Source organism: Mobula birostris, chromosome 18, assembly GCF_030028105.1.
Source record: "Mobula birostris isolate sMobBir1 chromosome 18, sMobBir1.hap1, whole genome shotgun sequence".
In the NCBI taxonomy this organism is placed as follows: Eukaryota; Metazoa; Chordata; class Chondrichthyes; order Myliobatiformes; family Myliobatidae; genus Mobula; species Mobula birostris.
The window spans coordinates 14,391,136-14,408,357 of NC_092387.1; the positions used below are offsets into that span (position 1 = coordinate 14,391,136).

At 38.4% G+C, this 17,222-nt stretch overlaps 1 protein-coding gene across 2 annotated transcripts in view; it reads right to left on the reverse strand.

Annotated features, from left to right (window-relative positions):
• tbc1d2b (TBC1 domain family, member 2B) overlaps positions 1–17,222 on the reverse strand; it is a 113,358-nt gene that overhangs the window by 21,371 nt on the left and 74,765 nt on the right. For both annotated transcript variants that reach the window (XM_072282239.1, XM_072282238.1), the window contains exons 5-9: positions 14,937–15,154; positions 11,576–11,959; positions 8,977–9,087; positions 5,949–6,142; positions 2,138–2,632 (exon numbers count right to left, since the gene is read on the reverse strand). In XM_072282239.1, coding sequence (XP_072138340.1) covers positions 2,138–2,632; positions 5,949–6,142; positions 8,977–9,087; positions 11,576–11,959; positions 14,937–15,154 — 1,402 coding nt within the window. The remainder of the gene's footprint in view (positions 1–2,137; positions 2,633–5,948; positions 6,143–8,976; positions 9,088–11,575; positions 11,960–14,936; positions 15,155–17,222) is intronic.

The window sequence follows — 17,222 nt, forward strand, 5'->3', positions numbered from 1 at the left end:
CTGGCCTTTAATTTCCTTTCTTCTGCCTTCCTCCCTTCTTGGAAAGTGGAGTGACATTTGCAATCTTCTATTCCTCTACTGGCATGCCAGAATCAAGTGATTCTTGAAAGATCATGACCAATGCATCCATTACCTCTTCAGCAACTTCTCTCAGGACTCTGGGATGTAGTCCTCTGGTCCAGGTGACTTATCCACCTTAAGACCTTTGACTTTGCCTATCACATTTTTCTTTGTAATAGCAATGGCACTCACTCCTGCTCCCTGACACTCACGGACCTCTGGCACACTGCTAATGTCTTCCATGGTGATGGCTGATGCAAAGTACCCATTAAGTTCATCTGTCATTTCTTCGTCCTCAATTAGTGCCTCACCAGCATCATTTTCCAGTGATCCAATATCAACTCTCACCTCCTTTTTACTCTTTATTTAACTGAAAAAACTTTTGGTATCCTGTTTTAAATTATTGACTAGTTTGCTCTCACATTTCATCTTTTCCTGTCTTATAGCTTCTTTGGTTGTCTTTTGTTGGATTTTAAAAGCTTCCCAATCATCCAACTTCTAACTCACTTTTGCTACCTTATATGCCTTTTCCTTGGCTTTTATGCCTCCTCAACTTCTCTGGTGAAAGCAGATCCAAGGAACCACGTGCTCTAAAACCTTCTGATCTCTGTTGTGGTTGCTTCTCTGTGATTATCTTTGATGCCAGTTGATTAAATTTTCATCATCAGTCTTTCCATGGCTTTTTGCCCCTCTCAATCTCCAACCTCCTCCAGTAATAGAACCAAGATTGTGGCATGTGTCCATTTCAGACCATTAGTGTTCATGCTCTACTAATGACTGCTATCTCTTCAGTTTACAAGACATCTTAAGCTTTAGAATTCCCAAAATTTCTCCATCACTCTTCAAAACCTTCCTTGCTGTCATGATAATGTTGACCCAAGAAATGCTGGAGGAACTCAGTGGGTCAGGCAGAATCTATGGAGGAAAATGGACAGTTGACACCTAGGAAGGGTCTCGACCTAAAATATCAACTCTCCATTTTCATCCACAGGTGATGCCTGACCTGCTGAGTTCCTCCAGTATCTCACTATCAGCCTTGGTAATAATGTTCCTCTGAAGGTGACTTGGATAATTCATAACTTGGATTATTCCTTGTGTAAACATAAACTGATTACCATTTGTTTGCTCTGTGCTAATCTGTAGGACATGAGTTTATCAAGTGGTAGCTCATTCACAAATCAGCAACACTACGAATGCAACCAAAAAAACTGAACACAATGGGAAGCAACGTAGACCACAACAACTGTGATTGGTCCGCTCGGTAGCATCGCATTTCCTCCTACGCTGCAATAGCTTCCCATTGGGCAACTGAAAGGCAGAGAAGGAACTCTGGCTGCAATGCTTTCCATAAAGCTTTACAGACCTCTGAAATTATGGAAGACACATTTTGCTTTTACGAAAAAAGACACTCACTTTAAACTTGTTTACCCCGAGAAAGACTACCATGACCATGAAGCCTTGCGCGGGCAGGTGTGTGCGTATGCGTGACGTGCCCGAGTTGCTGAGCGACGCAGACACACCAACGCACAAGTATAAATGCTCACAACGCGCATAGGCTACGGCGTCCATTTGGCGCACAAGTATAAATCAGCCTTTAGAAAGCTAGAGGAAAATTAATATTGCAATTATTTAGAGCTGGCTGAACAGCTCCAAGCTTCAAGAATATCTCAGGATCATTGGGGAGTACCTATAAGATGTCAAAAATCAAAACTTCCTAGCAATAACCGATGAATAAAACTGCCCTAAAGTTGTAGAGGTCTATTAAGAATGTGTTTTTGATTTTATCTATATTGCTTCCAAAGGGTAAATATTTCAGTAGCACTATTCTATTCTGATTACCTAGCAGATTTACCAACTAAGATCACACCAGTCTCACTGTAGTCATACCTAATTCACCGCAATAGTTTTTAAATTATGTGTAATTTATACAAGTATCATTTCATGGAAAGAAGCCTGCAATAATATTTTTCAAATTTAGCTTTTGTTACTAGTTATTTTGTACCTGCTGATTTGCTCGTGAGAAAATGGGGAAGGGGAAGTAGCACCAGCTAATGAATAATTCAAAAGTAGGACACACCTGTTTAAGCCTTGGCAGTATCCAACATCTGGATTTCTCCAGGAAAATGCCAGCAGAATATTTCGGAGTTTTTGTATTCCTTCCGAGGTTGGTGAGGCATAGTGCTTATTATTTGGCAAAGTGCGCATAAGATCCAGCTCAATCTGTTTTGAAGCAGGGTTCTGCTTCTCTAGTGCCTTCTCGAGCAAGGAGTTAAAATATCCTGAACCACATTTTTCCCTGTACTTTCTGACGTGGAGGTTGACACACCACCTCCAGACCTTTGATCTATGTTCATGTGGAACACCCCAACGAATGAGGCTCTTCAATTCAGGTGAGCGCACCATTTCTCGGTTCATGGTACCAGCAAAGTAATTTGCCCATTTAACTCCTGTGGAAATTTCTTGGCTGTCGGTGAGTGACATGGACTTTAAGTCTAGAGCTCGAACTTTGGCAATCAGTGTCTCCTCCTCACTATCTTCAGGCACTGTCTTGAAGCCATAAATATCGTATTCACTGAAATGAAAATACCAAAGGTTTCATTTAACATTTTTCTACTTGTGGGATTACATAACACCAAAAATAGTGCAGAACAACTACCATTTCTTTAATGTCTTTCCAATCATATTACCATCTATTTTAACACCTAGCTCTCCTCTATATGATTTTGTTTAGTAGCTGAGGGTCAGGTACTCTGTGTTGTTCACCAGTACACCCTGTCTAAATTTATCTCCAAGCTGTCAGCATTGACTCTGGGTTGCTTCCCTTCCTCAATGACACATCCACAAAAAAAAATACAGTTTTTCAATTTTACTGTTTGTTTTGCCATAACGTTTATGGCTTGGAATGAACAAATTTATATTCTAATTCAGTTAAACTTAATTCATTACCAAACTGTTGTCACCAACCCATGTCTTTTTTAAAGACAGACTCTAAAATGTCTCTTGCCAAATGCTATCAGGATACATATTCAATACTAGGTATTCTCAGTACTGTCCTCTGATTAATGAATGATTGGCAACCTTTGGACAATTAGCAGCTTGCTTTACTCCAATGAAGTTTAAAAAACAGAATCATGTTAATGGTCTATTTCTCAGCACAGAAGGATTTTCTGTCATGCTTAGAGACTTGGCAATAGATTCATGTAAATTAGATTTGTAAATCTAATGTGAAGTCTCTTTGCTGGTACCTAGGAATGTGTTATTATCATGAATGAAAAATATCACTACAGCTGTTTACTAGATTTTAACGCACCATCTGCTGTAGCAATATGTTCAGAATATGTCTGTAATCCACAATTATGCAGCTCATGAGAGGGCACTAAACTATTACATGAGGGAACAAGTGGGAGATGTGGGAAAAGCAGCAATAATTCTTTATGAAAAGAGAAAAGTCTGACAAAGTCAAACCATGTAGCTTTAAATTCATTACCAACAGTTTAATAAACATGGATGAGGGAAGCAATGTGGTTCCAAGCATAGGCTGTCAGTTTAAGTGTAAGCGTCAAGATAAATAGCCTGTAACTCTGCAGACTGTTCCACTGTAAAGAAAATGATTTTTAATAAGATAATTGCAGAAATATATATACACCAATAAAAAGGCTGTTTGGTTTCAACTGCCTTCCCAATTCAGGGAACGTGAATGCCATCACTGCTAACAGCATCAACATCCACAAGTAAATCAAACCACAACTGAATTAGATAAAATGAACAAAGATTAACATTGAATGAAATGGAATCATGTTGTCTGCAGGTGCAAAGTAGGGAATAAGAATATATGGAAGAAAAACATGAACTGAAAGACCAAAGAGGATGCATAAGAGAACTCTAAAAATACAAGGAGTAATATTCTGCTAATGTATCCTTAAAAAGAGAATTGTTAACTCTGAGCTGGGATCTCCAGCAGTGTTGGTGAGAATGTATTTGTAAAGGGTGAATAGTGGGGATATTTGACTTACTTTACTTCACAGTTTACTAAAGACAACATTTGGGAGGAGAGGTTGCATTGTGATTTGCTTAAATAAAGAGGAAGTGTCACCCAAAATAACAGAACACCAGGACTCTGAGTTGCATCCACAGGATGTGGCATGGATCTTAGACATTACGAGGTCTTGGTGTTGCTCTACCTCCCTGGGTTCTGTTACTGCACCTATTCATCACACATACCAGGCAATCAGACATCAGACTAGAAGAGATATGCAAATTTGTAATGAGCTCAAGGTAATGCAGTAAAATACAATGAAGAGGCAAGAACATACACGGATACTAGGATAAGGCAAAGGCTGCAGGTAAAATTCAATTAATACACAAAAGTACATTTTGGGGGAGAAGGTTAAATACATTTTGAGTGGAGAAAGTTGAGTGGTGAAGGGCTAGAGTTCACAAGACAAAAAAAAAGCAGATGTAATATTGAAGTAGAACAGACTGAAAAGATACAATGGTGAATCAATGCAAGATATTAGTTTTACGCTAATGTATCTTAGAGATACTGTAATCTCAACACTTTAACGGTGTGACAGTATATCAAACATACATCATGAAGGTGCCCAGTATGATGGTGGGTCTTTTCACATGAACAGAAGAAACTAAGCACCAATATGACAAAAAAAGGTTTTAAATTTAAGAGATAAAACATTTCCCAATGATTGGGCAGTGTAGAACAGGGAGACATGAATACAAGATTAGAAGCTTTAAAATAGTGGTGAAACATTTACTTATAAATTCTGAGATGTAAGTTTGCAGAATCTACTCAAGTTATAAACAAAATGAAGTCAATATTTCAGAATAGTTTAAAAAGGTAATTGAAGGATTTAGGAACAAGAGATCTGAGCAAGCAAACAGTGTTACAACAACTACTCATGTAAAGGACAAATAAACAGATTGGGCTAAATATCCTGTTCTTGTGTTTTGTTTATTCTGCTCAGCTTTGTCATTTTATACAAGGCAAACATTGTTATAGAACATAGAATAGTACAGCACAGTACAGGCCCTTCGGCCCACAATGTTGTGCCGACCCTTAAACCCTACCTCCCATATAACCCCCCACCTTAAATTCCTCCATATACCTGTCTAGTAGTCTTTTAAATTTCACTAGTATATCTGCCTTCACCACTGACTCAGGCAGTGTATTCCATGCACCAGCCACACTATGAGTAAAAAAAACCTTCCTCTAATATCCCCCTTGAACTTCCCATCCCTTACCTTAAAGCCATGTCCTCTTGTATTGAGCAGTGGTGCCCTGGGGAAGAGGTGCTGGCTGTCCACTCTATCTATTCCTCTTAATATCTTGTACTGTATACCTCTATCATGTCTCCTCTCATCCTCCTTCTCTCCAGAGAGTAAAGCCCTAGCTCCCTTAATCTCTGATTATAATGCATACTCTCTTAGCCAGGCAGCATCCTAGTAAGGCTCCTCTGTACCCTTTCCAATGCTTCCACATCCTTCTAGAACTGGAAGGTGACCAGAACTGGGCACAGTACTCCAAGTGTAGCCTAACCAGAGTTTTATAGAGCTGCATCATTACCCCGCGATTCTTAAACTCTATTCCTCAACTTATGAAAGCTAACACTCCATAAGCTTTCTTAACTACCCTATCTACCTGTGTTATGTTCTTCTTCTTCTTCCTGTTTTCTCTCTGCATCTTGTGAAAAAGATCAGCATATCGTTTAATTGTGCCTAAGCCTCAGTATGTTGCAAGGCAGCAATTAGTACAGGCCTGATACGTCCACCAAAAAACACTAATAGGTGTTCTCCTTACAGTGGCAAGCCATTAAACTCAAAGCTTTGACCAAAATGTTCTTCTAAACTTCCCCAACTCAAAGTGATGATATTACCTGACAGGATTTGGTTTAAGAACAGTTTGCTCTGGATGTTCAGGGGTGTCCACTTTCAGAGCATCTTCCAAAAGTCTAGAAATTACTTCATGTGTTGGACCTTTTTCTCCAGAACAAACAGGATTCTTAACTTCCTGAAGGAGTACAAGATATTTGCTCTCAACCTGGCACAGTCTGGCTTCCAGGCTGGTGCACTAGGAAGAGGGAAAGAAAAGTAAAGAAAATCAACATTTGTATTATTTTTAATTTTAAATTTTAGATATTTTTTAATTAACAAGACCATCAATCATAGCTATGCTCAATGGGAAGGAGAGGATTATACAGTTGCAAAATTTCTCTCAAAAGAATTGGAAATTCAACTTGTCCAAACCCATACAGGACTGAAAGAAACCCAGCATACAGCATACTTGGCCTGAATCAAAACTTAACCAGAAGGCTCACATCAGAATTAATGTTCAGCTAAATACCCTGATTGTGAAGATTTGGGAACATTCCTTGGACAGATATGCTTTTATTGCACCTGGGATGTGATACTATAGGTATAAACTAAAACGCCCCGTCCAATGAAACAAATCAGTCTTCCACAACCCTCATCTCCGTCTGCAGAAAGCAGTTCAAGCAGGACAGGAAGTCCAGTGGAATGTTGCTCAGGGATAAAGGAGCTTGTTCCTAAAGCAATTAATCCTCTACAAATGAGGGGAAGATCTGGTCACTACAGAGAATGTAGCTACTACTGCTAACGAGCTCACTGAAAACAAATGACCTTTGAAGGGATTTGACACATCGTTTGAATCAAAGGACAGCTTTGTTATAATCAGCTACTAATGGACAGGGGATCTCATCTCAGAATGATAGATGACAGACAAGATCTGGTACGGAGACTAGATATGCTTAACAGAGTTACTGCTACAAAACTGGATCCTTGACCTGAATAGTAACACTACTTCTACAGTATTGCCTTTTACCACAAAAGTAGAGAACTTAGTTGGTTCTGGCTAAATGTGTTTTTGCATTTAGCCTCAGGTTTTATCAGGACAAGGCATTACAAGCCTGGAGACAGTCACACACAGAATTACCATCAGGAGACCAAATAAAATCACGTTAAACACTCAATTTATTTGTCTAGTATTACGCGGGCCAAACCACTGCTTTTCAGTTTATTACTTTTCTCAATTTCAAAAATAGCTTTAAATAATAAATCATTGGACTTGTATTTCTTTCTTTAAATGTGGCCCGTCAGTGAATGCAGACAACAGACTTTCACTAACCAGTCCTTACTGTTCCTCACATCTCTGCCACCCTCCCCCAATAAACCACTGATCCGATGCCTGCCCACCACACCCCATCTGATGTACCTAAAAAACCTTTCCAACCACACCACTCTTGACCAGTGACCAAGTACTCTGAGCAATCACTACATACGCCAATTCTTCACAATGACACGCACAACACGCTGGAGGAACGCAGCAGGTCGGGTAGCATCCGTGTAAACGAACAGTCAACGTTTTGGGCCGTGACCCTTCCTAACCACTGCATTGCTTTGAAGACTTTTCTCCTGTCAATCAGCTTTCTGTTACATGAAGCTTGCACCCCCTTCAATCACAATTCTTTCCCTTTCCCTATTATCTTTCAAGCCCAAGGACCTTGTTCCCAACCACATTAGTCCATGGACATAATTGGGTGTTGGGTGATTTAGATAATTTGAAAGGCTGACTAGACATTTACAAGATTTAGAGATGCTTTGTGGGACCTCTAATTGGCTCTGCCATTCAATAGATCTTTTACTTCAGCGCTATATTCTTGCATCAGCCCTATATTTCTTGACTACTTTAATATTCAAAAGCTTATCAACTTCTATCTTGCAAGCTTCCACAGTCTTTTTGGATGACAACAATTCTACGCCTTGCATTTGTGAATGATTAACTGCTCATTCTGAAACGGTGACCTCCCTGTGTCAGGGCACCTCAGGCAAAAATCATTCCTGTATCAACCCTGTGGAAAATTTATGTTTCAATAAAATTAGTTCTCATTCTTCTTAAATTTCCTGAATTAACACCATATTTCTTGATATTCCCAAAATGTTTGTGCATATCTTTGACTTCTAACTCAGATCATTCACCTTGTCCTGATCACATTTCTTTAATCTACTTTTGTTAAAGTTAGATATGTACACAACACTGCACTGGAATAGAGGCTATGAAGAGAAACAAAGTTCAGACTTATGCAGGAGTTCAAATTGTAGACAGTCTTGGCACCATCCTACTCTGGCTTAGATTTATGTGGCATACATACACACACACACACACACACACACACACACACACACACACAAAACCAATGACCAACTTCCACAACCCTCATCTCTTTAACTTGTTCGCACTACAAACAAGAAATATTATTGTTAAGAACATCAATTGTAAAACAAATCGTTTCAATGAAGTACAGGTTTTCTGGTTCTATGGTTTCCAGTTCAACTGCGTTAATTTTAGAAGACACTAATTGACAGAGTGAAGAATAATTTTCTCAACTCCAACCATCAAATAGAAGAATGTTTAAAAAGGGTTAAATAATGATGAGCATTTCTAGATTGCACCTTAAGCTACCCGAAGACTTAACAGGAAAGAGAAAATTGCAGATTAGCTGCTGCTGTACGGAAATATGGGAAAAGGAAAATTAAGGTCACAGTTCAGTCAGAATAGGGACATTGAAGAGCAATATTTCATGACCAAAAAGCTGTGATGGTGAAGAATTTACATTGAGAAGACAGATAATCTTTCAAAAGAAAACTCCATCACAGGGAGTGTAAACAAGGATTAAAGGCATCCAGAAGCTTTCAACTCTGATTAGTATTTGTCATATTTTTTTGTTGTGTATTTTACATGAACAAAATTTTAGTGTACATACTAAATTAAAGCAAGGGTCAATGCTAAATAAATGATAGCTGCCCTTAACACCTACAATTCGCCTATGGGTATTGAAAATATACAACTTCATTAACCCAGGTGTAAGTATAGTGCATTTTAAATACCTTTGCCTCCAGTGCTTTTTCTCTGTTCTCAGTATTTCTCTTTAGCACAGAAAGTTCTAAGATTTCCTTGTTCAAGAATTTATTCTGTGTCTTATAACCCTGAAGGGCATCCTAGAGAGAAAAATATAATATCACAAAATTTTAAAATATTACAATATTTCAGACAGTCCAAGTAGAAACTAATTGTGTCATTAAGATGACCAAGCTGAGGAAATTTATCATTCTTGGGGTCACATTCAAGTCTAAAATCTGACACTTAACCTTTAGTCACAGTACAAATGATCCATTTCACTCGATGGAAAAGCTACAATTTTTGCACCATTTGTTTTGGAGGTTTAAAAAAATATCATGAACAAATCCAACTTTTGTCCATTTGCAGCCATTCAAGAAGGAATCAGTATAATCCACAAGACCTATCGGTCTCACCAAACACTAGAGGGATGTCTCTTTTCAACAACAAAATATATGCATCTGGTACACAAAAATGAACACTCTTGGGGTTACAGTTTCAAAACAGATCACAATGCCTACTGTGATAAATGATGCACAATTTCAAGTGGAACAAGAATACCTTATTAAGATGCAAACAGCAGAATGGATGGCAAACTAGTTGCAGAACTGGAGTTACTCATGAGCAAGGTAGGTGGAGAAACTGTAGTCTTGGGACCACTAAAGCCTGATCTACCAGTCATGGCTGATCTTGGTCCCAACTCCACTTTCCTCCTCACCCTCCTTAACTATTGATTCCCCATATGTAATCAAATACAATATCAAATTCTCCCTACAGAAGAGTTCCATGAGGGGAGCGGCTTGTTAACTCTGAAAAATTAGGACAACATCCAGGCACAAAACTAGTGAAAAATAGATATAAAAATGCTAAATTAATTTCAATACAGCTAAGTGTCTGCTGGTATAGTTTGCCACAAAGAATAAGGCAACATACTTGTTGGAAACTAGAATGCAAAGTGGCTTGCAAGAGCAGATCCACAATCATAATAGAAATGTAGATTAAAAAACAACGTAAAAAGTTCAGGCAAAAGGACTTACTTCTAAATGAATGTAATTTAAAAGCAAAGTCTTTATATTGATCCAGTACAGTACCTTGGTACAAAACCACACTTAATGAGGTCATGGCCAATGTGTATCCTAAGTCTATTCATCTGCCATGGGTCCATTTCCTCAGCATCTCCAGTTTAATTTGTTAACTTCACCAAAATGCTCTTTGTGGGAATTATTTCAATGGATATTTGTTTCTACAACTATTTCTTACTCCTCTCTTAAGATGGTTGCCTACGATTCCTTGCCCAGACTCCACCATAGTGGGAAAAAAATTCTATTCTATTCCCATTTACGTCTTTTCAAAAGAACTCAATCAAATCATTCCAAAATCTTTCTTAATCTCAAGATTACTAAATTAGTTTTATGTAACCTCTGCTCTCAATAGTATCTTTCAAACTCTTATGATATTCTAGTACATCTCACTAGCATTGAGTTTCTAAGCCAATACACTGAATTATTAGAACACATTTTCCTTTTGGAACAAAAGATTGTGAGAGGGGTCACTAAAATTGAGTTATATTGTGCAGAGACACAAATATTTTCACTTGGAAAGGAAACAAAGACTAAGGACCATCAACATCCCCTCTATTGATTTAAAGGACAAGAATGCAACTGCAATTACTGTCCATTCCTAATTGTGTCTATACTGAGGCAGTTAAAAGTCATTAATGTTGGTGCACCTATAAATACTGTTAGAGTGTTTTTTGGGTTTAGGTCATTTACATTTAGCAAATGGTTTTGGCCACCAGTCTTCTGTTCCTTGACAATGTATTATGGATTTAGTTTGTCCTAAAAGCCCAGTCCAGATGCTGCTGGAGCCTGTGGGATGGATGTGAATCAGAAGGTGTGAAGTTTGTATGTAGCTTCAAAAGAAAGCATTGTCTAAACTTGTAAATATGAAATTGTCCTTTGTGTTTAGCAAATAAATATGAAGCCCCACCTTGGGCCAGCAGACCTTTCTACCGAAAGTGTCTCCGTAAGATGCCTGCTGTACCTTGTTTTGTCGAATAAAGGGGTTGCTTTGTATCTACCAGTAACCCTCTCCAGTGATTTCATTCATGCAACTACAAATACATCCAATAAGAAATTATTAAATAAGCTAGAGAGTGGTGACAAAACAAACCTGGCTCCATATGGAATGATTGATGCAAAGGGCACAAATTTAATGAAAAGCAAGTTAGTGCAGTACATGAAGGAACAGAATGGATAGTCATCAATCGCAATAGTATAAAAGAAAACAACATCAAATGTTGGACATGTGCAGTAAGAAAAATCAGAAAATGCTCATTAAACTGAGCCACATCTACAAAGAGAGACCAAGTTTAATGCTTCAGGTTAATGATCTTGATTAGAATCTGGTGGTGATGTAAATGGACTATTTCTCTGCTGTAACTGCCATGTGAAGAATGCCGATCTGTAAAACAGTATTTGGGGATTTATACGGGAAGAGAAAAGGACTTAGAGATACATTTTATTGAGGGCATAATGTAGTATTCACTCTGGTAATACTGATGTACAAAAGTCTGAATTAAATTAATACCTTTAGCCTGTCCAACTCCTGTAGTTCCTTGTACACAAAAGGAGCACCTGATGTCACACCTTGAGGTGAGTGATTGTTCTCGCATTCACTGAGCTGTCGCGATAATTTCATAATCACTTCATCTTTGGCTTGGATGGTTTCTCTGAACATGTTAAGCTGATCACTCATCCCAGTAAATTTATCTTGAAATGCTTTGATTTCTTGCTCCAGGCGATCTTTTTGCTGGTTAATGTGGTCCAGCTGCTGGTTCAGGGCCTGTATTTGGTGGTCTTTCTGATGCAAACGCTCTGTTATACTATGATCCACAGAAGTATAAGCAGTATTCAGTGAGTATTTTTCCTGCTGAGAACACTTCAATGTCTGCTGTAACAGGCGTACCAGCTCCTATAAAAGCAAACAAATCAAAATTATGGCATAATCTGGACCTTTGTTTTAAAGTCTATTCAATGCAATAATTTAACTTAATACAGGTGCACATTCCTTTATCCGAAATTCTGAAATCCAAAAAGCTCCAAAAACCGAAGTTTTTTTCGCCGACAGCTGACGTCACTCAGGTGTGACGTGGCAGCACTAGCAGAGGCCGCCAGACGTCAGTTGTGGCTCAGCACTCACACTAGTTACACGTGCATTTGCTGTTCGCTGATATTTTGTGTTCACTGTTGACCTGGTGTTTAATTTCACTGTGAAAATGTCAAAAAGAGCTGCAGATACCCCTATGGGTAACAATGAGAGAAAGAGAAGGAATCTTCTCTATCAATAACGCAGAAAGTGGTGTTATTGCAGAAGCTTGATCGTAGTGTGTCTGTGCGGCGTCTTACTGAAGAAAATAGTGTTGGAACTACCACTGTATATGATTTAAATAAACAGAAAGACAAGTTACTGAAGTTTTATAGTGACAGTGACATTCTACATTTATTCCAATAAGTCATTTACCATGTGTTTGATTCGGTTCGTTTGAAGTTGTATATTTTTATGTTTTATTGAATGTTTTTGCTGGAAATAAAACTTCTTCTTGTCATTATTCCCTAAACAATACAGTATAACAATTACTTACATTGCATTTACATTGTATTAGGTATTATAAGTAATCTAAAGATGATTTAAAGTATACGGGAGGATGTGCGTAGGTTTGGTGCGCTGCTGGGTCTTAAAGTCCACTGCACTGAGACAGGTTAAATAAGGGACTTGAGCATACGTGTTTTTTTGGTATCGGGGGTAGGGGGGTGGGTCTGAAATCCGAAAAATTCTGAATTCCGAAATGCAACTGGCCCCAAGGATTTCGGATAAGGGATTGTGGACCTGTATACATATTTCTATAAACCTCCATTGTTAGGATTCATTACAGGTCAACCAACATTTCACCAAGATATTTATTGTACAAACTTAAGTTACCATCATTCCAAGGGATCAATTTTCATTTTTAAGAATATATTTGAGTATGATATATTTGGAATTTTCTAATGTGGTATTGCCTATCACAAAAATATATTTTCACAATTAAATAGTGCTCAATTAATTAGCAATTCTGATCGATTCTCACCTATAGAAAGATTGATTTTGTTTCAACCATTTCAAATCAGCAGACACTAGTATCTTCAGGAAGTGCAATCAACAGCATGACTATTAAAAGGAAATGGCCACAGATGATACTTGCACCCAGTTCCAAAGTCTAATCCCACTCCCACATCAATGAATGTTACATCTGTAGGGAATAACCTGACAAAAAAAATACTCTTTTCATATTGAAGATACATCTTTTCCCTCAGTGCCTACATCACCTTCTTTATTCTTAAAAGCTTCAACAAGCACCTCCACACAGACCTCCTTTTATTGCTTTCTCATTTCCTCATTGCTCATTTCCTTTTCACTTCCCCTCATCTTACTATGTTTAGCATGTTTCCAACGCGAGATACCATCGTTTTATAGATTGCAGCCATTTTTGTAATTTTCCCGCAGATTTGTTCCTCTCTTCTGAACATCTGCTGAAAATACACCAAACAAACTGACTATGTGCATGAGTTCAGTGAATATTTATGTGACAAAACTACAGTTGCTGGATGGTTATCTATGGCACTGTTCCTAACTCAAAAGAGGAATAAAAACATCTCTTTATTAAATTATGGATTTCACCACAGTGTAGTATCCACTTGGACTCTATCACATATTTTTCCTTAATCACTCCTCGTTCTGAAAGATGTCCTTTTTGAATAGAGTTGCTCTTGAGCTTGCAGTACTCCAATCTGAAGCCATTTTTGAAACTTTCTCTTACGAGTAATGAAAATAAATTCAATCCTCCACCATGCATTTTTCATTTGACTAATTTGTGCCATTTCTTTCATCACATCAATATGCCTCAAAGTAATTTACAGTCAATTACTTTTGAAGTTGAGTCATTGATAACACAGGGCATACAGCAGCTAATTTATGCACATCAAGTTCCCACAAACAGAATGAGATAACGACTGTATAAGCCTGATAATGCCCTGAAGAAAGGCCTCGGCCCAAAATGTCGACTGCTCATTTGCATGGACACTGCCTGTCCTGCTGAGTTCCTCCAGCACTTTATGCATGTTTCTTTGGATTTCCAGAATCTGCAGAATTTATTGAGTCAATGACTATATAAACCTGTTTTTATGTTGACTGAGAGGTAATATTGAAGGTCAAGTGATTACTATTGTTTTCACATTTAAAGAAACCAGTAACTTTGTACTTCAGTGACTATTGTCAAATTAAGTACACAAAATGCAAAGCAGAACTCTGTCTACTTGAACAGCCCCAATTAATACTGCCCGTTGTGCATCCTCTCATTCCTCATCAAACCGTAGTCCATTATTGCCCATTTTTGTGGTCCATCCTCAACAGGATGAGAGAGATTCTGGTCCCTGCTGGCTATTTCCTTGTAACCAGCAGGTTCATTTATTTGGGTTTAAATCCACTTCTCACATGAGAGTCTGTAAATACTGGTTGCACGCAGGGCTTCAAAGTGAGAACAATTCTGAAGTTTCAATTATATTTTTTTCCAAAAATGAGTAATTATTTCCCTTTTTTTCTGCCCTCTGATATACTATGCACCATTTCTGTCAACAGAGCTCAGTAGCCAAAATAGAAAGTTTTCTGGAAAGCCAGGGCTGCTTCCCACAGCTCCATAGAACCAGCAGCAAGTACTCCAAAATGCCCTTAAATTTTTCCACCAATTATTATGGATTTTCTAAAGTATAAACTACCTAGGAATTATCAAGCTGCTCAAGAATCTTTGAATTATGTCCATACCACTTGCACTTGAATTTTACAACTACTGTAAGTGGAAAGCAATGAAAATCATAAATAATACCAACAGACTGTGTCTTCTGTTAGGCCTCACCTTTTGACTGCTTAGGTCTTCCTTCACTTTGTTCAACTCTTCTTGTTGTGCTTGGATTCTCAACTGAATCTCTGTTGAAGGCTTTCCATTGGTAACAACCCACTCTACAGGAGATGACTCACTATTATTTCGGGATTTTGATGTTCCGATCATGTCTTTCAAGAATGGCCGTTTAGGTCTATGAGACGTTTTTGCAAAATCAAAAGTAAATGCTGATCCTGCAGAAAATACAGATGTTATTCCAAATGTTACCAATACTAGTTAAATATTATAACACAGATCAGAGATTTAAGTACAAAAGTATTTCTAATATTAATGCCAAAGTCTTATTTTTTAAAAAATCCTTCTGAAAGCATTTTTGGCATTGAATACAAAACAACAAAAATGATAAAATCTTCAATTTCACTTTATTTTCCCAAAACTTCACAAGTAGACTCACTGAACTCCCCAACAGATTCTCTTCGCTTGAGTCCCAACACAATCCTCAACTCTACCTTTAAGCTCATTTAACTAACAATGTTATTAGATAAACAGTAACAAAATTAAATCAGCAAAAAATAAAATTCACCTGCAACATGTAAGCCATCTGTGAATTCAACGAAATTACATGCATGATTTATTACACAAGAAAATGTAAATCCATTGAAGTTTGTATTCAGAAGACAGGTCTGTCACATCTGTAGTGCCTTTTTTGGAAAACAACCATACCCAGCTCCCATGTCACTTAATGCCTATTGCCTTGCAGGGTCTCCACCGTGTACCTTTCCAACTCTCTTTTAAATTATGACTGGAATCAACTTCTTTTACTTTTCCTGTGTCAGTGTTCCAGCTCCTAACACTCAGTAAAGGGAATATTTGAGTTCTTTTGCCAGTCTTTTGATATCCAAGCTCTGGTTATTGAACTCCTTGTCAACTTGTTTTTCTATTCTTAACAAGATATAACATTGTGAAAGTCTCTAATCGGGTTGCCTCAATTAAACAGCTGAGAGCATAAGAAAAGCTAAGTTCAACAGACCACTACATGTGAAAAAGAACAAAATTAATCTGAAGTTTATAAGGAAAACTCAGTGTAACTGCTGATGACAAATAACAATTCAGAATGCTAAAGGCACACACACAGTAAGAGTTGTGCAGAGATTCCAAGATTTTCTCTAGCTGATCGTTGTACATCTTCACTACAGTTTTCATGATCTTCAGAAGGACTTGGCAGACCAAACAGGTCTGGTACTTTTAAGCGCATGAAGGTTCATCACCATGGTCAGAAGCAAGGCAGGTTTGGGGGGTTGGAAACATATCAACTCCTGCCTGAGAAGTGACATAGATCCACACCAATTTGCCTACCAGAGCAACAGGTCCACAGCAGATGCCATCTCATTGGTTCTTCACTCAAAACTGGAAAATTTGGGCAGCAAAGAATGCACTTTATTCACTACAGATCAGCATTCAATACCATCATCATCTCAAAACTAAGCAATAAACAAGATCTTGGCCTCAATACCTCCTGTGCAATTGGATCCTTGATTTCCACACGAGCAGACCACAGTCAGTACGGATTGGCAACCACATCTCCTCCATGATCTCCATCAGCACAGGTGCACCTCAAGGCTGTATGCTTAGCCCCCTGCTCTACTCGCTTTACACTTACGACTATGTGGCTAAGCAGAGCTCCAATGCCATATTCAAGTTTGCTGATGACACCACTATCAGAGGCCAAATCAAAGGTGATGACAAATCAGCACATAGAGCGGAAAACAACAACATCTCACTCAATGCCAGCAAGGCCAAGGAGCTGATTATTGACTCTTCACGAGAAGGAACCTAGGGGTCCAGAGGAATCGAGCTGGAGAGGGACAGCAACTTAAAATTCCTCAGTGTTGTTATTTCAGAGGACTTGTCAGGAGCCCCAGCACGTAAGTGCAATTATGAAGGAAGCATGGCAGCACCTCTATCTACTCCCTTAGGAGTTTGAGGAGATTTGGCATGACATCCAAAACTTGGACAAACTACTATAGATGTGTAGTAGAGAGTGTATTAAAATCACGGTCTGGTATGGAAACACCAATACATTGAATGGAAAATCCAAGCAGTGAATACAATCCAGTCAATCAGGGGTAATGCCCTAACTATCTGGATGAAACACCGTCGCAAGAAAGCAGCATCCATCATCAGGGATCCCCACCACCCAGGACATGCTCTCTTCTCGCTGCGGCTATTAGGAAGAAGGTACAAGAGCCTCGGGACTCACACCACCAGTTTCAGGAACAGTTATTACCCCTCAACTATCAA